Here is a 24843-nt window from a genome sequence, read left to right on the forward strand (position 1 = left end):
TGCACATTGTTAGGCTTGTGGAAGTGCTTTGATGGGATCTTGCCAAGAGCGATCAGAGGGGTACATCTGCTTTGCTGTGGCCTCTTATCTATATCAGGCCACAGAGAATCTGTTCTCCCAGCTTTCCAGTTGCTTCCTGGGTTATTTATGCCGATGCGGGTGCTCTCCAGGCGACCATGCAGCAAGAGGTGGGCCCACAGTCCTCCTACTCCGCCATCTTCCCAGCAACCTCTCCAAACTTTTAAATAATAATATCAATTCTAAATAATCTCTTCCAGAAAAAAAATGAGAAGGAAACTTTTCTTGGTTACACTTATGAAGCTAATATTACCCTAATACTGAAACCAGATGGTATAAAAGATGATATAAAAAAAAATGAATCTGAAGACCAGTACTCCTCATAAGATACAGAAAACCTTAGCAAAATATTAGCAAATAAAAGTCAGTGATTTGTAACTAGAATTATGTACCATAACCAAGTGGAATTTGTTGTAGGAATTATGTGACTCAGCATTTCAAAACCAATGTAATCCATCATATTAACCAGCTAAAGAAGGAAAATTACATGATCATATCAATGAATGCAGAAAAGCATGTGAAAAAATTTTATACACAGTAGGGATTAAAAACTCACAAAAATAGGAATAGAGGGGCACATCCTCAATTTGATCTATAAAAAAAGAAAGAAAACCCCAGAGCTAACATTTTACTTAATGGTAAAAAAATACTGAATGCTTTGTTCCTAAGATCAGGAACAAAGCAAAGATGTTCACTCTTACTTACTTCAGCACAATGGCAGAAGTTCTAGCCAGTGCAAAAATGCAAGAAAAGGAAATAAAAAGCATATCTATTGAAAATGAAAAAAATAAAACTATTCCCTTTTGTACAGCTTGATTTTCTACATAGAAAATCCTAAGGAAGCTACCAAAAAACCTTCTACAACTAGGTGAGTTTAGTGTAGTCAGAAAAACAAATTGTATTTCTATATACCAGAAATGAACACATGGACATCAAATTAAAACTATAATACCCTTTGGGATGCCTGTGTGGTTCAGTTGGTTAAGTGTCCAGTTCTTGATTTCAGCTCAGGTCATGATCTCAGTGTTGTGTAATCAAACCCTTCATCTGGCTCCATGCTGAACTTGAAGCCTGCTTAAGAATCTCTCTTTCGGGTGCCTGGGTGGCTCAGTGGGTTAAGCCGCTGCCTTCGGCTCAGGTCATGATCTCAGGGTCCTGGGATCGAGTCCCGCATCAGGCTCTCTGCTCAGCAGGGAGCCTGCTTCCTCATCTCTCTCTCTCTCTCTGCCTACCTCTCTGCCTACTTGTGATCTCTCTCTCTGTCAAATAAATAAATAAAATCTTTAGGAAAAAAAAAAAAAAAGAATCTCTCTTTCTTAAAAAAAAAAAAAAAGAATCTCTCTTTCTTGAGGCACCTGGGTGGCTCAGTCGGTTAACTGGCTGCCTTTGGCTCAGGTCATGATTCTGGGGTCCTGGGATCAAGTGCCCTTCAGGCTCCTTGCTTGGCAGGGAACCTGCTTCTTTCTCCCTCTGCCTGCTTCTCTCTCCCTCTGCCTGCCACTCTGCCTGCTTGTACTCGCTCCTTCTGTAAAATAAATAAATAAAATCTTTAAAAAAAAAACAAAAAACCTTTCTCTCCCTCTGTCCCTCCCCCTGCTCTCTCTTTCTCTCTCTCATGAAAAAAAAAAGCAAACAAAACCAAACAAAACAGAAACCTGTAATACCATTTAAAATCACTCAACAAAGCCCCCAAGTCGGGCTCTCTGCTGAGTGGGGAGCCTGTTCCTCCTCTCTGTCTCTCTGCCTGCCTCTCTGCCTACTTGTGATCGCTGTCAAAAAAATAAACAAAATCTTTAAAAAAAAAAAAAAGATTTATATACTCAAAACTATGAAATGCTAATGACAGAAATCAGAGGAGATCTAAATAAATGGAAAGGCCTATCATGCTCATGGATTAGAGGACTCAAGATAGTAAATATGCAGTGCTTTTCAAATTCATATACAGGCTTAATGCAATTTCTATCAAACCCCGGCAAGATTTTTTTGTAGAGATACACAGAATTATCTCAAATTATATAAAAAGGCCAAAGAATTAGTAGAGATCAATTCTGAAGAAGAGTAAAGTAGGAAGGAGAACTTAGAAGATAGAGGTGTAGGAGGAACCCGGGCTCACACCATCCCATGTTTACTAGGTATTATCCATCATCAAGTAAATAAACTGGAGAGTGACCCAAAGATTGGCAGAACAAACTCCACAACTAAATAGAGAATTAGCTGCCTCTGAAAGTTTAGGAAGGTCAGGAAGGTGAGGTGGGGGAAAGCTACCTGAAGGAGGGAGGGAGATGCACATGGAGTGTGAACAGAAACAGGCCCCTTACACAGTACCTCACACAGGGAAGACCAATTCCCATAATGTTTTTTATGAAGAGGGGCTGAATTCTTTGAGTTTTTAAAACCAGTGGACTTGGAGCCTAATCTTTAAAAGTCAGCTGACTCAGCACTGGGTGAGCCCAGGAGGGCAAGTGATGGCTGAGTTGATACCCTTAACGAGACAGCAGACTATGTGGAGGCAACACAAAAATGGCAGGTTACATAACAGCAGGGGCAAGTGGGAGACAGATCTGCTCATATTGATTTCTGAAAATGAGGGAACTGGCAGGCACCATTTTCCTCCCCTATCCCACATCATAAACACAGAGCCACATGTGGGAGTTGGGGCTGCACAGACACTTATAGCCTTGGCCCAGAGCTCAAGGCACATTTTGTTAAAGCTTTGCACATGCCCTGCCCAGCAGCCAGGAGCACAACTGCCCCCTGTGCCCCGCCCAGCCACAGCACCCAACCAGAGTGCAGCCCCCAGACAGCCGCATGACCCCTGGTGCCGGGGTACAGCTTTCAGCCACCACAGTACTTCAGGAGATCCAGCATAGAATTAATGGCCCAACACACTCCCCCCCCCCCACTCTGAAGTTCCCCAGTGGGCATTCTCCCTCAGAGCTCCCTGGGTCCCATTAACACCACAGAGCAAACACAGCCCACAAAAGGCACAGAGTCAGTGCAGAGGACTGCACTGAAAGGAAAAGTGACTCAGATGCCAATAGCAGGGCATAAGCAGCACACATAGGGTGTTCTTCTCGAAGGGCCACATTCTAGTAAACAGGGGGACACCACACTGCAGGGCACGCCAGGATCTCCTTTTCATAAAGTTACTACTTTCAAGAACTGCTTCCATTGAACATAATATTGGAAATCCCAGCTACAGCAATCATATGAGAAAAAGGACTAAATGTGTCCAAATCAGTAAGGAAGTAGTAAAACTACTATTTGCAGATGACATCATACTTATATAGAAAACTGAAAAGACTCTACCAAAAAACTGTTAGAACTGATAGATGAATTCAGTGAAGTTGCGGCACAACGGACAGAAATCTGGTGCTCTTCTCTCACCAATAACGAAGCACCAGAAAGCGAAATTAAGGTAGCAGTCCCATTTGCAACTCCACCAAAAACTGTGAGACACTTAGGAATGAACTTAACCAAAGAAATGAAAGACCTGTGCTCTGAAAACTATAAAATACTAATGAAAGAAATTGAAGAGGACACAAAGAAATGGAAAGCCATTCCATGCTCATGTACTTACTGAAAGAACAAATATTGTTAAAATGTCCATACTACTCAAAGCCATCTACACATTTAACACAATCCCTATCAAAATACCAGCAGCATTTTTTACAGAACTAGAGCAAACAATTCTAAAAATTTGTATGGAACCACAAAAGACCCTGAATAGCCAAAGCAATCTTGAAAAAGAAAAACGACGCTGGAGGTATCGTAATTCTGGACTTCAGTTATATTACAGAGCTGTAGTAGTCAAAATAGTATGGTACTTGCACAAAAGTAGACATACAGCTCAACAGAACAGAACAGAAAAAGCAAAAATAGACCCACAACTATATGGTCAATTAATCTTCAACAAAGCAGGAAAGAATATCCAATGGGAAAGGGATACTCTCTCCAACAAATGGTGTTGGGAAAACAAGACAGCAACAAGCAAAAGAAAGAAACTGGACCAGTTTCTCACACCATACACAAAAATAAATTCAAAATGGATTAAAAACCTAAATGTGAGAACCGAAGCCATAAAAATCATGACAGAGAACTTCTTTGACTTTGGTTGTAGCAACTTTTGTCTAGATGCATCTCCTGAGGCAAGGGAAACAAAAGCCAACAAAGGGAAACAAAAACCAACAAAACTGAAAGGCAATCTGTGGAATGGGAGAAGATATTTGCAAGTGACATCTCTGATAAAGGGTTAGTGTGCGAAATATATAAAGGACTTATAAAACTCAACACCTAAAAACAAATAATGCAGTTTAAAAATGAACAGAAGGCATGAACAGATATTTCTCCAAAAAAGGCATACACATGGCCAACTGAGAACTGAAAAGATGTTCATCATCACTTATCATCAGGGAAATGAAAATCAAAACTACAATGTGGTATCACCTCAGACCCATCAGAATGGCTAAAATCAACAACACAAGATACAACAGATGTTGGTTAAGAATGTGGAAAAATAGGAACTCTCATGTATTGTTGATGGGAATGCAAACTGATGCAGCCATTGTGGGGAAAAAGTATGGAGTTGCCCCAAAAAGTTAAAAATAGAACTACCCTATTACCCACAAAAATACAGAAACACTAACTCAAAGGAATACATGCCCCTATGTTTATAGCATTATCGACAGTAGCCAAGATATGAAAGCAGCCCAAGTTTCCATGAATGTGTAGAGAAGATGTGATTGATTTTATATATCTATATCTATTTCTATTTCTATTTCTATGTCTGTATCTATATCTATATACAGTGGGATATCATTCAACCATAAAAAAGAATGAGATCTTGTCATTTGCAACAACATGGATGGAGCTAGAAAATATAATTCTAAGCAAAATAAGTCACTTAAAGACAAACACTGTATGATTTCACTCATATGTGGAATTTAAGAAACAAAACAAATGAGCAAAGGGGAAAAAAAGAGAGATAAACCAAGAAACAGACTTTAACTTATAGAGAACACACTGATGGCTACCAGAGGGGAGGAAGTTGGAGGGTTGGGTTAAAAATGTGATGGAAATTAAGGAGGGCACTGGCTGTGATGGGCACTGGATGATGTATGGAAGTGTTGAATCACTATACTGTATACCTAAAACTAATATCACACTGTTTATTAACTAACTGGAATTAAAACTTAAAAGGTTGGGGCACCTGGGTGGCTCAACAGGTTGAGCCTCTGCCTTTGGCTCAGGTCATGATCCCAGAGTCCTGGGATTGAGCTCCGCATCAGGGAGCCTGCTTCCCTTCCTCTCTCTCTGCCTGCCCCTCTGCCTACTTGTGATCTCTGTCTGTCAAATAAATAAATAAAATCTTTTTAAAAAATAAAAATGTTTTAAAAAAAAAGAATAAAGTAGGAGGAATCAGTCTGCCAAATTTCAAGATTTATTCTACGGCTACAGAAATCAAGACTGTGGTAGTGGCTGAGGGATGCACACATGGATTAAGGAAAAGACCAAAAAATTCAGAAATAGACTCACACAAATATACTCGACTGATCTCTGACAAAGGTGCAAATGTAATTCGGTGAAAGCCAGCCTCTTCAACAAACAGGCGCTAGACCAATTCAACACCCACAAACAGAAAAAGGAATTGAGATGGAGGGAGGGACAGTAGGGATTAACGAGGGAAGACAGAAGGGAAAGAGGAGAGGGAGGAAGAAATAAAGAAGGAACAATTGCAACTATTTAAGACATAGCGCTTCACTGCTGCTTTTACCCAAAGAGCATTGGAAGGGAGAGATCTGCAAAGCAACTGGGTTGCCAGGGCAGTCTTTTGGTGAGAACAGCAGTCCCTCCATTTGTCCGTTCTCTGGGATCTCCTAGGTTCATAGCTTGTAGTTCACTAGAAGAAGGTGTGAATCGCCAACAAAAACACCTGTAAACACGTCTCAGGTTGGCAAGGGACTGTGTCTGAGATTTGGTTTCTTCACCTGAAGGAGTGTGAAGCACCTGGATTCTGCCTTACCAGCCTGGCTTGTCCCCACAAACCTACAGGTTGTTTACAATGTGTAATTTCATCTCTGTTTTTGTTCAGAAAGAAAAGACATGAAGAACCAAATGCCTTGGCTTAAATTAATAACCAAAACAGAGAAGTATTTCAATAAGGGTGGACCCTTTTCTTTAGATTGCGTGCAAGCTAAGGCTAGGCTGCCCTTTATCACCCACCACCTCTAATAAAAGTGGGCTAGACCTGTCTGCCTGGCTGGAGTTGCTTTCCAGACACTTCCAGATTCTACATTGTTCAAACCAAGTCAGGATAAACCTGCCTATTATGTCCCAAGTCATGCTAATTTTCAAGGTAGTAATGAGGAATTTTTATTATTGGCACAAAATGTTTTAATCACCCATTACTGCAAAATAACAGAAGATTTAACAGAACCAGAAAAAAAATACATAGTTTGTATTAATGTAGCAATAATGATCTTCATTTCTCTCCTGTCCCATGTAGCTCAACAGCTGCGTCTGTGTTGAGAGCAGCTCGTTTATCTGCAAAGAGCACATATATGGGCAAATAAAGTTTGCCCATAAATTTCACAAGTCAAATATTATTAAAGACTGTTGAAATGTCTCCTTCCAGGATGTACACCCTTGATGCATGCGGTTTCTGGACGTCAAGTGGACACAGTGAAGCTGTTGTTGAAGATGGGGGCCAATATTAACATGCAGGATGCTTATGGTCGCACAAGTCTGTGCCTGGCAACCTATCTGGTACCAATCATGTCTTTGGTGACTGTCAGGGGAATGGGGAGGGCTAAATGTGTTGTTATGGGATCCCTCTTGCAGGAGAAGTGTCTATCACAGCTCCAAACTCAGTATACAAATGTATTTACTATGGATGTATATAAACTTAGGCAAATGACTTTACCTCCTTCCTCATTTGTAAAATGTAGTAAAAAATAGTATCCTACATTTATCATAAGTGAAAGAGAAACACATGTGTAACCACCCAGAGCATAGTGAGTAAAAACGTACTTGTTGGTTCTGAATAGTGACCACTGGTTTCAAGTATATTCAGTGATTTTCTGATTTCTTTTCCGAAGAAAAAAAGAAAACCACATACACACAGTTCCAGGAAATGTTGCAAAATGATAAAAACGTTTCAACCCCTCCCCCACCAGAAGGTCTGTTTTCAAAAACTAAAACTTAGGCAACTGAAAAATTTGTCCAGCATGCCTTTCTTTTGGGTCTCCCGGTCATATTTTTTCCTTTTAATCAGAGATTTTGATGACTTGGACATTAGGAACTAAAACCAGATTTAATACTTTAGGAAACTGCAACATTTGACTGAACAACATTTGCTTCTACTTAAGACATATATTATTGGTCACCTCAAAACGATGTTCAATATTAGAACCTATGAGTGTGCTCTCACTGAAAGAATTCTTTCCAGAATTTCCAGAACCAAAAGGTTCTTTTTTCATTATCTTTCTTTTCCATTCATTTAATGACATTTTGATTTTCACTGCTTCCAGTATTGTTAGGGGAAATCAGTCATTCTCATTGGACCAGGTAGTCTTCAAGTTTAACTATACAGGAGCGGAGGAAGGCAGGAGAGAGAGTTATATATATTACTCTTCATAATAATAGTTTCATCTACTTATATGTCTACTTATAATTGAATGAGTAACCCCAATGGCTCTGGATGAATGTAGGAGGCGTTCTCCTTAGCCAAACTTTGTTATCAGTAGAGTTGAGTCAGTTACTTAAAGTAGTGTAGAACAGAAATGGAGGGAGGACTAGCTGGCTATTTTATTTGCCCTCTGAAATGAGAGATAGTGGGGAAATGGCCCAGTTCTAAGGACGAACCAGGAAGGCAACAAGCATGAGGTGCAGCAGTATCACTCCCAATCTGGAGGATGAGTGGACAGCAGGGAGTTTACATGAAGTTTCTTGGGGGAAATTCATAGTAGGTGAAACACAGCTATAGGGAAATCTTAGAGGGTCCTGGTAGTAGCCCTGTATTCAGCATCCGAAAAATCAGCCAACGAGATGGCGGGGTCCCACCCTTTGGGTTAGGGCTCAGGTCAGGATTCTAGACACTGGGAGAAGACAGACTAGGATAAGCAAAATATTACCCTTGTAGTTCCTAGAAAGGAAACTTAGAAAAGTGGACCAAAGCTTGCTTATCAGATATAAACTGAGGCACAGAGTAGAGGCTGGAACTCAAGAGTGACATAGGAGCCCAATTTCTGGAATTGGACCATGGCACCTGGGTCAGACCATTGACAAGCATGATTTGGAGCTAAGCCCGTAGAATGAGAGGCTACAGTTACCATGCGCCACATTTAGCCCTAGGAATTCAGTATTAAAGTGGAAAACAGCAAGAAAGAAATGGGGAATGGGAGACAGAGGAGAGAGTCTAGGAAACTCAGGAAGCCACACCTCAAGACCATCAGCCTTACGTTGAAGTGCTGAAATTAACCACTTAACCACTTCAGATCAGTAAGACATGGCTTTAGCCACACTGAAGAAAAGAAAGAAGATTGGAGAAAGTTTGTTGGTCTGTGTTATACCAGGCTGTGTTATATAATGACACAGTTGCTCCTGTATTTCAGGGTTGGCTGGAAGGCTGTGTGAGTCTGCTTCGAAATGGTGCCAAGCACAATATCCCAGATAAAAATGGCCGTCTGCCACTGCATGCTGCCACTGCTGAGCCCGATGTGAGGTAAGTAGCCAGGTTCACACAATGCTCACGTTGGCAAGGAACTTAACTTGGATTAGAATGTCACTTAATCAACCTCGGTGGTGAATAAAAACAAAACCTGTCCATTTTTTTTTTTTTTGAAGTTGTAACAGATAGGACCACATTTCAGTAAATCAAAATATCCTGGAAGAATCTTAAACTCTTATCTCAAATCCCCTCCTACTTCAATAAAACCCTTTTCTCCTAATCTCTGATTTAAGAAATGCTAATTTTTTTATTATCTGAATTCACTTATTCATTCAACCAGGCAGTTATTGATTCAATAAATCTTGAGTACTTAATGATAGACCAAGTGCTATTCTGTGCCGTAGGGGTTCCCATTAAGCAGACAGGGTCTCTGACCTTAAAGAGCTCATATTCTAGTGAAGGTGCTAAGTGGCATACCAGTAAACAAATAAAGAGGGTAATTTCAAAATAAACAGGATAATTTCAGATAGTGGGGAGGGGAATGGAAAAGCACTGACTGGGCATAAAGATTAATGTCTAAAGTCAGAGTCATGCCAACATTCCTCTTTAAGATTTCTTTCTTTCTTTCTTTCTTTTAGAGGGAGAGACTGAGCAGGGGGAGGGGCAGAGAGAGACGGAGAGAACCCCCAAGGAAACTCCCCACTGAGTGCACAGCCTGATGAGGGACTCATCCCAGGACCCTGAGAGCACAAACTGAGCCAAAGTCAAGAGTCAGACACTTAACTGAGCCACCCAGGTGCCCCAGAGTCATGCTTAATGTTTATGGGTTGGAAGGAGGCAAGGGACCCAGCAAAGTAGAGTGAGTCAGAGAAACAAGTGGGTTAGAAAGAGAACCAGGGGTCTAAGCCGCTGGGAGCTGTATGAAGAAATATACTCAAGTAAGCTGGATGATCAAAAGGGTCACATTTTTGTAAGACAATTGAGCAACAAAGGAAAAAGTTTTGTCCAGACCAAGTATAGCTTCCCCAATCCTCTGTGTCTAAAGGCCTCAGTCTATAATCTTTTGAAAGCCCTTGGAGCACCTAATAACAGCATTTTCCACTGTGGAATCAGCAACATTCTGGGCACTTCCTTAACTTCTGCAGAACAGAACATGCCTCTGACAGGAATTTAGCATTCCCCAGAGGTAGGCGCAGACCAGCACCACAGGGGGGCATTCTGGGAGACTCATCCCCTAGACCCTGTATCCAGAACTAAAACTAAAGCTCTGTTGGGGGGTTCATGAGACCAAGGTCGAGAGGTTAACAGGATTTCTTCATTTCATTCTGTTTTACACCAAAAGGATTTGGGAAATTCCAGAACTATTCCCAACCAAGAACTACCTCTTGTTATCATTGGATTATATCCAGGAATAATAAAAAAAAAAAAAAACCTAGGATTTACTCAAAGCCCAACAAAACAAGGAAGTTTAGAGAAGAAACAGCAAGCTCAGAGCTAACAATCAGTAGACATCATAAGGGATGACTCTTTTTTGATGAGTCGGGAAAAAGAAAGAATGACTTTTCTGGACAACCCACAAAAATATTTAGTTACAAAATCACACTGTTTTCCTAAGAATAATCTTAAAAATATATATATTTAAAATGTGCCTTTAAGACTCTTCTGCCAGGGCGCCTGGGTAGCTAAGTGTGTTGGGCCTCTGCCTTTAGCTCAGGTCATGATCTCCGGGTCCTGGGATGGAGCCGCACATCGGGGTTCTCTGCTCAGTGGGGAGCCTGCTTCTCCCTCTCTCTCTTTGCCTGCTGCTCTGTCTACTTGTGAGCTCTCTCTCTTTTTCTGTCAAATATAGATATATATATAGATATATAATTTAAAAAATATTATATATATCTATATCTATATCTATCTATCTATATAGATATACCTATATCTATATAGATAGATATATATATATATTTTTTTAAGACTATTCTGCCTTGATTGGCTCTACTTCATTCTGCCTGCCTCACCCAGTGGTCATTTCAAAATCTGCCTGACTCTGGAAGAGAAATGACTGCTTTTTCTTATCATGATTATAGCTTTTGTAACACATTAAACCCAAAGCTTCCAGGTTTTAACACAGGAAGAGCTTTGTCCAATGTAGGCATTCCTGGGTTGGGAGGGTTTGCTTCTGCATGGTAACTCAGGGATCTAAGTTACTTCCATTTTGTGACTCCATGATCCTCTAGGATCAAAGAATTCTTCTTTATTAAGCCTGGGAATGGGAAAAGAGTAATGTGGAGATAACCCTCTTATTTCTTTAAAATCTCAGCCTTTGATACAATTCACGTCTGCTCACATTCTTTTAATAAAGAGTAGTCATTTACCGTACTGGTCCCATACCACACATAGGTATAAGGAGCACTTGGGAATATAGAATAGAATCCACCTCCTGGCAGTAACTCCAGTCCAAAAAAGGAGGTCATGAATTTTGGTGAAAAGCTCTCTCCATCATCATGCCATTGCACCTGAGGGGCGAACCAAGACTTGTCAGTTAAAATCACACTCAAGGTGAACTTGGTCAGTTGATTGGGCTCACCATCTCAAATCACTGCAGTAATGAATTGAAAACCAATCCAACTGTACTTCCTCTTTCATGGACATATTAGTCTATTTCTTATTATGCCCAGCAGTGGCTCTAGACTCTCTAGGATTTATATTACATCACTATAACAGATAACACAGAGTTGTGGCTTCCCCTTCTCTTGAAATTATACCTAATGACCCAATCACCACCTTCGGAAGAGGAGAAGCCAGAAAAATAAACATCCTTCTGTGTCCTGATGATACAATGTTATTATCCTAAATGGACACTTAGCTGATTCTGAAAGATGAAATCCTACTTTGATTATGATAATAGTAGCTGTGGTAACTAGGAAAACCCAAAGGTTAAGATTAACTACTGCAAAACCAAAACATCATTTCTGGTAAATGTTCTTGAGAAATGAATTGGGTTAAACTTCAACAATCAATATAGCAAAGCAACTGGCTTTGTTCCCTAGAGAACGTTTAGAAACTAGTTTGCCTTTAAAAATTCTCTATGGAATTATGTTGCTTAAAATTAGGTATTTTATCATTGTTTTATGAGAAAAAATACAGGCACAGAGTGTTTGATAGCATCTGCATTCAGTGTTTTAAGCAGAAAGTAGCCAAGCCATGCTCTCTGGCATGAAATTTGGCCTCTCTCTTTCTTCTATCTGTTTGTGTGCCAGCATGAAACTGTAATTGTTTTCTGGAAAAAAGAGAAAAAAATTGGTCTGGCTTGTGGGTACTTTCTAATCCTACAGACATAATGTAGAAGTAGTGACCTTCCATTAGGCCATGCAAACCTGTTTGCTTAATTTTCCTAAGTGGATACAACTTTCGGCTGGTTCAGGCTAACCACTAAAGTATATAAATCTGCATTTATAATATGAAGAAAAGGAGGACAACCATCACTGATTATTTACCATATTCTGAGCAAGGTTCTGAGTGTTTTCCATGTATTATTTCATCTAATCTTGACTACACCTTTATGTAATAGGTATCTCTATCCCCATTTTATGGCTAAGGAAGCTGAGGCACTAAGAAGATAATTTATTACCTAGTGCATGTGTAAGGATAAATAACCTGCCCAGGGGGCCTGTTATGTTCTGAGAATCCACTGCTGCAAACCCTAAAGGATGTATTTTAACTGCCACATTCTGTCATTAAGCCCTACCTTAAAAAACTTTACAAAATTCCTTATTGTCTCAGTGTCAGGAAATACTTTGTCACAGCATCTAAAAAAATGAAAAACCACAAAAAGGATTTCTACTAAAGAAGGAACTGCTGTGCTTCTCCTGATAAATTATTGATTTTTACTATATGGAAGCTGTGACTTGTGTTCTTCTCTCTGTGTGTTTAAAAAACCCATAGCCCAATTTGTGTCCCACCTTTGGCACACATGTAGGACCATAATTGCATCATCTTTTCTTGCTCTCTCTTTGCCCTTGTTTTCACTTTGCTTAGTTTCTTCATTTGTAATCTTGTTTTACTATTATCTGAAAACCACCTAAAATCCTTTTTGGATTGAGGTAAAGGGTGGCCAGGCATGGAAGATCTGGAGTTAGACTAACTGGGTTTGAATCTGGTCCACCTCTTAATGACCATATTAACATGACAAAGCTCAGCTAACTTGCTTTCCTACAAGGTATAAATAATACAATATTTATCTCATAGTAAAAAGGTAGAAGTAAATGAGAAAACATGTGAAAAGCACTGAACACTGTCAATCATCAGTGTTCAGTAAGTGTTGGTTATATTGATGATAGTACTAATAATTGTGATGCAAGATGGATAGAAATAAAGAAATACTATAGATCAGTGCTAAAGAACAAATTCCTGCTATTGTCACCTCACCAGTTCTCACCCCCGTCTTCTTTACCTTAGCACACACAGGTCCACAAAAAATATACCCATTTTTGCATTGGGGACGAGTTGTTTGCTCTACCCTTCAGAGTTTTTCTAGCTGGGCTAAGCATCAAATTGACATGAGACAGATTCACAGGTAAAACTAAAAGTTAGTAGCATGTGTACTGGGAATCCACACAGACATGGAAATTCCAAAGACAGTCAAGTAACATGAAGATAACCTAAGGAGAGGGGTTGGGATCTGAGCATACAAGGGGAAGAAGACCATGAGAAGAAAGATGAGAGGACATATTTGGAAAACAAAGATTGCCCTATTAGACAGGATGTTTCTTAGGTGAAAGGGAATCTCTGTTAATAGCTCTCTTCAGGTAGAGGCAGGCAGTTGAAGGGGAGCAAAAGAGCTCTTTCTGAATCTACTGAGTTTTGATTGCTTTAAACTCAAAGTAATGTCCATGCCAAAGTAGACCATCTTGGGGTGGCCTTCCCTTGGCCGCTGCAAGACTGTTGCTAGTCTTTAGAATCCAAAGAACATCAACTCAACCATTCAGCTCCCCTGCAACTCCCTTCCCTACCTTGCTGGTGCACATTCATCTCTACTTGTCCTCTGATCATAAAACATATATGTACGGGCCACATTGTGTCCTTAAACTCAGGTATTGATACTCATTTTAAAAATCTGATAACCCTAATAGCATGCTGCTTCTACTCAGTGCTCTACTGGAGGTTGTTTAGAGTGAAGCCTCAGACTGTAGCTGCTTATAAACAAGCCAAGGGGTCACCTCCATTAGCCCTGTGTTCCCAGCAAGATTCTGTGATGGAAACAACTCACGAACAAACCAACAAGTTCCAATACACAGCCTTAGCTAAGCTGCAGCTCAGTGGGGGATTTAAACTGATGGAGGAATAAGGGATTTATAATTATGAACAGGAAAGCAAGGTGGTGGACAAAAGCAAAGGAGTGCAGGTTTTATCTCATGGTTCCCTTTTCTGCTTTGAACCCTCAGTTCTCAGTAGGTTCACGTTTTCTCCCTTTCAGCTCGCCATGGCTTTTCTTGCTTCTTTGGCTTGGAGATTCAGAGGGCACTGCGTGAAAGCAGGTTAAGATGAATCTCCAAAGAGAAAGGAGCTGTGTTTGTACAGCGCTGCACATACTAGCATTGGAAGGCGAGCAATGATTTCTTCTGAATGCAGCCACAGGGCTCACAGCACAGTCTTTTTCATGGTCTCCATGGTTACTGGCACAATCTTTTTTCCCCCTGCCGGAGTGCCAGAGGCTCTGCCTCTTTTCATGGCTCTTGATGACAGACAGAGGGAAGAAGGAAATTATTTCTTTGGGGTCCTTTCTCGAGTTGCCAGGTGATGTATACTAATCTGTGGGTGGGTGCTGTATTACAGCATACTCCCCACGTCAGCAGATTTAGGAACAGGAGGACAGACAGCTAACTTAGGGAGCCTTTTCCCCAGCCATCACTGTGCTGTTCAGATCCAGGGCTGTGAGCCCAAGGAGCCAGCAAAACAGAGAAGCCCAAAGAGGCAAGCCGCTCCCACTTGAACATACATCTAGTTGATCTCTGGCCTCCCAATCACCTCATGGAGATCAGGGGGTTCCCCAAACATAAAGAGTAGGAATTTTTTAAAAATTATTAAATTAGGGATGCCTGGGTGCCTCATTTGGTTGAGAGTCCAACTCTTGGTTTTGGTTCAGGTCATGATCTCAGGGTCATGAGATCAAGCTTCACATGGGCTTGACGCTGGGTATGGCACCTGCTTGAGATTCTCTCTCTCCCCCTCTGCCCACCTACCACACTCTCTCTCTAAAAATTATTAAATCAGGGGCGCCTGGGTGGCTCAGTGGTTTAAGCCTCTGCCTTCGGCTCAGGTCATGATCTCAGGGTCCTGGGATCGAGCCCCATATTGGGCTCTCTGCTCAGCGGGGAGCCTGTTTCCCCCCTCTCTCTCTCTGCCTGCCTCTCTGCCTACTTGTGATATCTATCAAATAAATAAATAAAATCTTTTAAAAAATAAAAATAAAAATTATTAAATCATAGAGAACTTGTAAATGTCATTCTAAGTGCTTTTTATGTATTGACACACTTAAAATCACAACAGATCTTTAAGTAGTAGGTGTTATTATTACTTCTGTTTCAAAGGTAAGAAAATACGGGCACTGAGAGTTTCCTAGCTTGCCTAAGTTTACTGGCTGGCTGGTAATGGAGCAGGGATTCGAATGGAGGCAGTCTGGCCCTAGCATCTGTTGTCTTACCACTCACCATGCTGCCTGTCTGGGAGTGCTTCTGCTGGGCGTTTACCTACTATCCTGCTACCTGGGATGAGGGAGGCTTTGTGCTGCTCCCTAGAGAGTTGAGAATAGGACAGAGCTGGTGCTTAGAGGAGACTAGTTTGGGGGTTCTGGGAGAAGTACTCCTGAGCCACCTTAGCACAGAACGAGGGCTCTGAGAAAACAAAACTAAGAGGTCTGCAAGTCCTCTGGTAATTAAGACAGATGTGGGACCTGCTCCTGGCAGATTACCCCTGTACCATGGAACATCATGGAAGCCCCAGGCTGGGAACAAAATACCTGCTTTCTAGTCTAGGCTGGATCACCACCAAGGCAATGCAGGATGGCCCTACAAGGTTGGGGCTCAAGTCATCTGCTCTGCCAAAAAGAGAGAGCGAGCGAGCATACTTATCTGTAAATTTGTGTCCATCTTTGAAAATCAATGACTCTGTGTCCATCTTTGAAAATCAATGACTTGGGAATCAAACTGTATGAAGCAAAAATAGATTGGCATGTATCTATCAAGGTCCTAAGAGGGAAGTTGTGGAATAGGAGAAGGTAACTGTACAAAGCTTCATGGAAGACTACTGAAAATTAACTAATGGGAAATAGTAACATAATTCCCCACTTCACCTTCCCCTCCACCACCATCCTGCCCCAAAACAGGAAAATATTCCACCCCTAGGCCAGAGGGGCAAGAAAGGGAGCTGTTATTGGACCTGCTGAGAGCTCTGCCTGGAGAAGAGGGTTCACCTAGCAGGAGCTCTGGTTTTTGGTATAAGAAAGAAGTCAGAAGAGGAAGTGGCTTCCCTCCTCTCTCCTGTCAGCTCTCCTGGCCAAACTCAGAGAGAAGTCAGAGCCTGCATGATAAAGACATTGCAGGGTAGCAAATGGATTTGAGAAGCAAACAGAAATATCCAGGTAGAGGATTCATCCCATGCCCTCTTGGAGGCATCCCCAGGACGTGACAAGAGGTCTTGCCCTCCCTTCCCTCATCCCCATCTGGTCAGAGCCTAACTTCTTTCAGTGTGATCACTGCTCTGGGGCAGTCCTAGGAGATGCTGTCTAGCTACATACGATCTCAGTTTGCTCAGGGTTAGCTGAGGACAACCAGACTGGACCACAGCTGACCTCTTGCCTTTCCCTCCCACTCTCCCCCCACACTTCAGACCAAATGAGCCATAGAGCTTAAACAATGGCCAGTAAAGAGAGAGAAGAAAGTCAGTTGCCAGTTGCCTTCCAGCCTTATAAAGAAACTATAAGAGAAAATATATCCAGGAATGAAATATAATTATGAAGATAAAAACAGCATTATCCATAAGTGCAATTATTTTTATAGCCTCATCCCATTAGATGGAGGAATTTTAGAATTTAGAAAGCTTGCATTTAGAGACATTGTTCAAGTCACTGTACTAAGAGCTTTATGCCTGTTTCGTTATTCAGTCCTTACCACGTGATCCCCATGCCATTATCGCCGTGATAAACGTGAGGATACAGAAGCTCAGAGAGGTCATGCAGAATTAAATCACAGCATTATCCCAGCTCCCCAAAAGACAGTGATAAGACTAGATTTAAACCTTGGGATTCTTGATTATTTCACCTCCACAGCAAATAACTAGAAGGGTATCCCTAATTAAGCTCTGTTACATTTACCACTAATGGAACATGGAACTTTCTCTTCTATTGCAGATAGCAATTTAACACTCAGGACTACATGGCATCTAAGCTGAGACACAATGAAAATCTGAGGGAAAGCCTAAACCATTTCATTTCTTCAAATAATTCTTCCAAAATTAATTACCTTCACCGTCTCCCCATAGACGATCCTTTATCATCTTGACTGGGTATATTAATTTGGTAGGACTTCCCTCTCAGAGTAGCATAGACTGGATGGCTGAAGCAACAAAAATGTATCTTTTCAAATTTCTGGAGGTGGAAGTCACCCTTGGCTTGCAGAGAATCACCTTCTTGCTGCCTTTTGACATAGTCTTTCCTCTGTGATCCCCTACCCCTTGGTGTGTTTCTGCTGTGCCCTAATCTCTTCTTCTGAGAATATCAAGTCAAATTATGAGTCCCTAACCACTACACTCAGTCACTTCTCTCCCACAGTGCTGACCTGGATTAGGATCCGCCCTAATGGCTTCATTTTAACTTAATTACCTCTTTAAAGGCTCAGTCTCCAAGAACAGTCACATTTTAAGGCACTGGAGGTCAGAGCCTTATTAATTTGGAGGGGGAAGGGACAGAATTCAGTTCATAGCAATGAGTATCCATTGATTAATTCATTCAGTACCTGTCTCAGTGGTTTTCATTCCTGTTTACCAGAATTTCCTGAACAAGCCCTTTTCAACTGTGAAAGCTGAGCTCTCCAGACCTACTGAGTCAGAAACCCTGAATATAGAATCCAGGTATTTGTGGTTTTAAAAAAATTTCCCATGGTGATTCTGAGATGGAGCCAGGGTTAAAAAATCTAGGGTCGGGGTGCCTAGGTGGCTCAGGTGGTTAAGAGTCTGCCTTCAGCTCAGGTCATGATGCCAGGGTCCTAGGATGGAGACCCGCATTGGGCTCTTTGCTCAGTGAGGAGTGTGTTTCTCTCCCTTCCTCCCCCTTCACTCCTGCTCTCTCTCTCTCAAATAAATAAATAAAATATTTTTTAAAAATTTTAGGGTTAAGTGTACTAGAAATAACACTTGCTGTGTTCCAGGCATGCTATAAATGCTGTATGCATTAACTCATTTAATCTGCACTCTGAGCTCTAAACTAGGCACTTGCCTGGGGTCACAAAGCTGGTCAGTAGCAGGGCTGGGATGTGAACCCACACAGTCTGGCTCCAGATTATGAGTCCCTAACCACTACATTCAGTCACTTCTCTCCCACAGTGCTGACCAAGGTCATTCAAGTGTGAGACCCAACTGCGATAAAAACTTGAACTTGAGAAACACTGATAGTTGTTTCACACTGAGTAATGTCATTTCATGCTTAGATATGTGTATGTTTTGCAAAAAATACGCAAAGTTGTAAATGCTGTCAACTTTTAAAATCTATACATGTAAAAGGCATGACCCATGTAGCAAGTGGTGAAGCAATTTGAAAGCATTGTATACAGTTGTAAAAGAATATGTAAAAGAATAAAGAATAAGTAGTGGAGGGCTTTAGTTCTTCAAGTGTCACACAGAACAGGTCTGGTGAGTAAAACAAGCCTGAAAATTCACCTTCTCCGTGCCATTTGCACCCTACCCCGACCTGAGTCACTGAGATGGAGAAAAGGTTGGAGGACAAGAGGCAGAGGAATCCCCCCAGGTGCCTTCTCACTGATCACACTGCCTTTTCTAGGGCTCTTTCCCCTAGGTAAGCAGAAGCAGCCCATCTTCATTTGGAGGCGTTCAGTGGACTGTCTTTCTAATTTTATGTCCTCATACAGATTGTTCTTTTGAGCCTTTCTATTTTTCTTCACAGGCTCCTAACAGTCTTGGTGCAACAGTCAAATCTCAGCGAGATTAATCACCAGGACAATGAGGTGAGCCTGCCCTCTCAAGAACAGTTGGCCATTGCACCTGTCAGGGTAGAAGGAAGGGCTTTTCTCAACCTGTGCTTCCTATCATACAGGTTCAGGGAGGGGATGGAGCACATTTGTGGGCTCCCACCCTGAGAGGGGAGCTTGTGTCTCGACTAGTAACCCTCAGGCAGAAATTTATCCCCACCCTGGTTATGGGTAGCTTCTACTGGGATAGGATTTTTTTGCATTAAGTACTTAAGCATCTATCATACCACTGAAATTTTGTAATTTCCCTCTGGATATTGAGAAATAAATGTTGCTCTTTCCTGTCTTCTTGAGCCAGAAACTTCAAGGGCAAGCTGCCATTGCTCTCCCTTTGAGAGAAAGATGACAGATAATTCCAGGCTCCATGCTCCAGAGGCCACATCATTAACACCAGCGATCACTGTTGCTGTTTCCTTTATGTGGCAGACACAACAGAAGTCTTCCAAGACGACAATACAGTACTCGCAAACAAAATCCCTGCCTGAGTGTTACCAGATACCAGGCAGAGCTGCCACAGCGTAGCTCAGGGTCTTATTCTAGCTACTTAACTCTTTAAAAATGGGACTGATTTTCATTACCCAGCCTGTTTTCTTTAACAAGCTTCTTTAAACAGATTTAAATGTTTTAATGTTGTTGTTTTTTTAATATATTATGTGCTTGGTTTGGCTTCACTCTACTAAGAGTGTCTGATAACTCTGAGAAAGTGTGATAGCATTGAAAATGCATATGCGTGAAAATCCCAAATTACACTGTTTTCAAGGAAACCAGGTTGGCCATAGACAGCAGTTGTAGGAGGACGTGCCCTAACGGGGGCTGGGCCCCTAGCCTTTCTTGAGTTTTCTGATGACAGGGTTTCCTCCCAGCTGGCTTAGCATTAATGACCACACTGAAAAACCCCTTCTTCACCACCTTAGTCTGAGGTTGGACACCACCCTGACTCAGTGGTCACACGCTGCTTTCACTCCCCATGTCTTCAGGGACTTAAAGCAAAACCCTAAGAATGAGAGGTTTACATTGTTCTGAACTTCTGCTTTAAAAATGAGAACCAGCGATGAGAAAGCACACTCTGACCACTCTGCCCATGGTGTGAAAGCAGGCAGCTTGAGTGGTGCCGTTTTGTTTTTAAGATTTTTATTTGTGAGAGAGAGAGGGCACGTATAAGCATGGGGAGCGGCAGGCAGAGGGAGAAGCAGGCTTCTACCAGAGCAGGGAGCCCAATGTGGGACTCTGTCGCAGGACCCCAGCATCATAACCTGAGCCAAAGGCATTGCTTAACTGACTGAACCACCCAGTCATCCCAAGTGGTGCAGTTTTCCTAACTCATCACGAACTTCTGAAGTTTGGGAAAGTTAACAATCAACTTCCTCTACCTCCAACTCGTACCCCCACCCAGCAAAACCGACTTTTCTTAGGAAGGGGTCAAATTCACTCATTCGTACCCTAAAGCTTAGTTCCAACTCCGTTCAGTCTTCAGCTAAAAGAACATCCTCTGGCAAAGTGATGGTTCCCTATTCTTCCCCACCCTGCAAGGCCCCTGGCTGCTGGGAACAGTGAAAGCAGACCCAGGTATTTCTAACAATGGTAACTGTTACACTTCTCAGATAATATGTGCTAAATATTGGAAATGTCTCCACTTCCTTCTCATGCAAAGTAACCTCTCAGAAGAGATTCCTCCCACTGTGGCTTTTATGTGCAGAGAACAGGACCTCAAAAGGACACTTAACAGCCAGTGTTGCAGCTTCCTCTTTGGGACGTGTCACAGCATGTCTGAAATCCATCTAAGCCAACTGCTAATGCTTGTCTGTGTTTAAAATGTGTGTGTGTATACACATACACACACACACACACACACACACACACACACACAGAGCAATGATATTATGAGTCAATCCATATACATTTGTAAGGGCTAGAAGCTCTTAACCACTAGGAAATGAGGACACTTCTAACATGGAAAGAACACAGCAAAGGCTTTTTTTCATTCACCACCTTAGGAGATTTCCTACACTCGGCTTCTCAGTGTTCTGAACAGCAATGGCCCACTCTCCCCCTCCCCCAATCACTTTGCCAGCGAGCTCCAAGCACAGTGATTCTCCATTATATATGACGGGACAACAATTAAAGCATAGGCACATGCACACAGCACCACCCCACTCCCCGCATCTGCTAAATAACAGGAAGGAGAAAAGATTAAAGGCAAGAGAAATGAGGGAAAAAGTAAGTTACCGCTGCTAGTGAAGCATTAAGGTTGTCTAATACAAGTGGAAAGAGCAAGGCATTCCTCTGCAGAGTCTGAATGAAATTATTCTCCAAGAATAACTCAAGGACCCCCAAGCTTGTCACAATAACGATTGAAAATTAAAAGGATCACTTAGTAGAAATCTAACTTCATTAGGAGATAGGTTATAAACTGAAACTACCAAATAGAGAAAGCAAGCACCTCTCCTGTTCAGGTAAAATAAAACATGAGGTAAAACTTCATTATCAGGCAAGTGATTATCACTTTAGTGGCTGTCTTGATCTGAGCTCTGGGGCTTAAAACAATTTTTTTTTACATTATTAGTTTTTACTTGTGTAATATGTAAACACATTTGCTTTTTTACAAATTTAAATATTACAAGTAATGATAGTCCTCGATTACTTCCACCCTACCACCTTAGCCCCTAGGTAATCACTGTCTGATGCGTCTCTTTCCCAGTGTCTTCTATATACCCACAGACCCCGTGGACTGTAACATAAAAGGTATCACACTCCATATGTTGTCCTACAACTTTGGTTTCTCACCCAACAGAATGTCTTAGAGCTCTATTCATGTCAATAATGTACGGATCTGGCTCATTCCTTCTAATGGCTTCATGATGTTCCGCACTATGAAAATACCTCCGTTTATGTTGATATTCCCCTGTGAATGTATATTTAGGCTGTCTCCGGTTTTTCACCATCACAAACACTCCTCTAAAGAGTGTCTCAAACAAGCCTTGTCGAGTATTTTACACAATCATTTCTCTAGAAAACCAGTGGTGGGAAGCGGGGTGTACATTTTTGTTTTCTATACACACGCCTGGTGCTTCTCCAGGCTGCATCAATTTAGAGCTCTACCTGCGGTTGAATAGCGTGCTGGTCGTATTTTCTTGTTTTAATTTGCATTTCCCCTTGCAAATCTGCCAAGGTGGTGAATGAAAAAAAGCCTTCCCCATGAGACTGAGTACCATTACATAGGCATAATGGCCATTTTTGTATCTTTTTATGACTTACCTCTTTTAGATTTTTTTTGTCCGTTCATTTATTGGGCTACTTTGTCATTTTTGTATGGATTCATAGTTTATTTTCTATTCTGAACATTAACTCTTTTTTGCTGTTGGATTACAAATAATTTTTCGCAGTGCATGACTCCTTTTAGAACTGTCTGTGGTGTCTTTTCTAGTACAGGAATTTTAAAATATGATATAATCAAAGTGATCTTCTTATTCCTTACTGCTTCTGCTTTTGAGGCCTTTTTAAAGAAGGCCCACCCCGAAGCCCACAAGGCATAATTACATTATGCTAAGTTTTTTTGTAATTGTTCTCTTCTAATGATCTGTTTGTTTTTCCTGTTTCATTGACCACTGAGCTTAATTGTAAAGTGACTTATTTACAACGGGCTATCTACACTGCAGAGTTTGACACTGTGGGAAAGGCAAAATGGGTCAGACTGTCCTTTGTGCCTTTATTCTTCTGGACCTCAGAGGAATCACGGACATACAGAGTAGCTGTCTGTTGCAGTTAAAGGGAGCTGACAAGTTGCTAAACTCCTGGAATCTAACCTCTCTTGCTCTCATTTTAGCTTTGACAGGAAAAGCACCTCATCAAAAGGGGCTACAGACTAATTTAATGGCAGCTCATTTAGAACTTTTAATGCATTTATCCAGAGAGGCACTGTTTTTAACTGTATTTAGGGTACATCGTTAATCCTACGTTGAACGCACATTCTGATATAAGTAGATTTTTGTAAGTGACCTGACAATGACCAAACTTTCATTCTAACAGTGCTCTGAGAAAAAAAAATCCAAATTGCAAAAACAGATGTGAATCTTTGGATATAATTCTTAGCATTAAATTCACTTAAAACATCCTTAAGACATAATCATAAGCAGAGACTGTGCACTGTCAAGGCAAAATCAACAGAAACAGTGCCTGACTCTAGAAATCATTTTACTTTACAGTTAGCAAGAGGGAAAATAATGAAGTGAAATTTTTTTAATGCTCCAGAATTTTTATCCTAAAAATGAATACCTTAAAAAAAAGTGGAGTAAAGTCTCTGCAACTTAGGAACCCTCACCTTCTCCTTTCCCTGTCTAGAGGTAGGCTTTTTTATTTTTTTTCAGGCCTATCTTTTTTATTTTTCGATCCCTAGACTCTAGCTCAGTAACTTGCACATAGTAGAGCCCTCACCTCAAAAATATACTTACATATGTAGATAAGGAATTATCAAATTTTTGAAGAATCCATTTTATTGGCCCTTTCTCTTTGTTTCATTGACCCAACTCAGTTACGCATTTTATGTATCAGATTTGACTCCCCAGGTGACTTTTAATTATTGCCAAAAATCTACTCTCAAGAAAAAGATGTTGTATCATTTGGGATCTTCAAAAAATGTGCTGTAGACGGTAGGCCAGGAGTCGTTGTCCATTTTTATGATATGGACACCTCTGGTGCACTGGTGAAGCTGATGGATCCAAACACAGAAAAATGCTTAACTATATAAAATAAAATACATAGGATTACAAGAGAAACCAGTTATTTTGAAACAGCATTATCAAAATATTATAAAGATCAAATTTACAATGGTGATATGCAAGCTTACTTGTTAATACATTAAGATTTAGTGGTCAGACAAGTAACACTGTACTAGTGATGCATAGAAACAGTATTTTGAGATATCTGTGCTAATTAAGGCAATACAAAAGCATCTGTGATTTGTATCATTGGCAAAGTCACAGGTGTCATTAACAGTGGTTGCCTGTATCCATATTTAAAGATGCTAAATTTCCATTTGAAGTTAGTGATCGTAAAAATGTAATTTATTTCTTTATCTAAGCACACAAAGCCTGTTTTCTATCCATGGCTAGAACCCCTGCTGCAGTGGGTATTGCAGAATATTTTTTGCAGGATATTGCAGAATATTCAAAAAAGATCTTCCAAAAATACTTTGATCAACAAGTGGAATAACTGTAGGCCTCCCAAAGTGATCTGCTTGAAATGAGAAAGTTGTCGTGTTATTCATTAAAAAATATTTATGTACCTACCTTGTCACATGTAGGCTTGATTCCTGCTCTAATAGTTCACAGTTTAGTGCAGAATGTAGGATGTTCTGTTTAGCTGAAAAATAAATACAACTTAGGTCTCTATTCTCAAGGCTTTACTTTAGAAGTTTGTTCTTACTAAAATTTGCCCTTTTGCTTCCATGGCCTGAGTTATTCTTCATAGCCTTTCTTCTGTTAGGGTCTCTTTTAAATTACAAAACTCTCTACTTTAAGGATTTTTAGGTTTTTGTTGGATACACAGTTTTTGTCATTACAGGGAGACGGTAAGCATTTTTTATTTTTTAAGATTTTATTTGTCAGAGACACAGTGAGAGAGGGAACACAAGTGGGGGAGTGGGAGAGGGAGAAGCAGCTTCCTGCTGAGCAGGGAGCCCAAGGCAGGGAGCCCAATGCAGGGCTCCATACCAGGACCCCAGGATCGTGATCTGAGCTTAAGAAAGACCCTTAATGACTGAGCCCCCCAGGTGCCCTGACAGGGAGAGAGGGAGCATTTTAAAAGAATATCATCAATAGCAGTCATTCTTACTGTCCTAAAACCCACCAT

At 41.0% G+C, this 24843-nt stretch overlaps 1 protein-coding gene across 8 annotated transcripts in view; it reads left to right on the plus strand.

Moving 5' to 3' along the window:
• ANKRD55 (ankyrin repeat domain 55) overlaps window positions 1-24843 on the plus strand; it is a 537753-nt gene that overhangs the window by 479063 nt on the left and 33847 nt on the right. For all 8 annotated transcript variants that reach the window (XM_044224520.1, XM_044224570.1, XM_044224580.1 and 5 more), the window contains 3 exons: window positions 6713-6843; window positions 8691-8800; window positions 18912-18972. In XM_044224520.1, the coding sequence (XP_044080455.1) occupies window positions 6713-6843; window positions 8691-8800; window positions 18912-18972 (302 nt within the window). The remainder of the gene's footprint in view (window positions 1-6712; window positions 6844-8690; window positions 8801-18911; window positions 18973-24843) is intronic.

This window comes from Neovison vison, chromosome 1 (genome assembly GCF_020171115.1).
Source record: "Neovison vison isolate M4711 chromosome 1, ASM_NN_V1, whole genome shotgun sequence".
NCBI lineage: Eukaryota > Metazoa > Chordata > Mammalia > Carnivora > Mustelidae > Neogale > Neogale vison.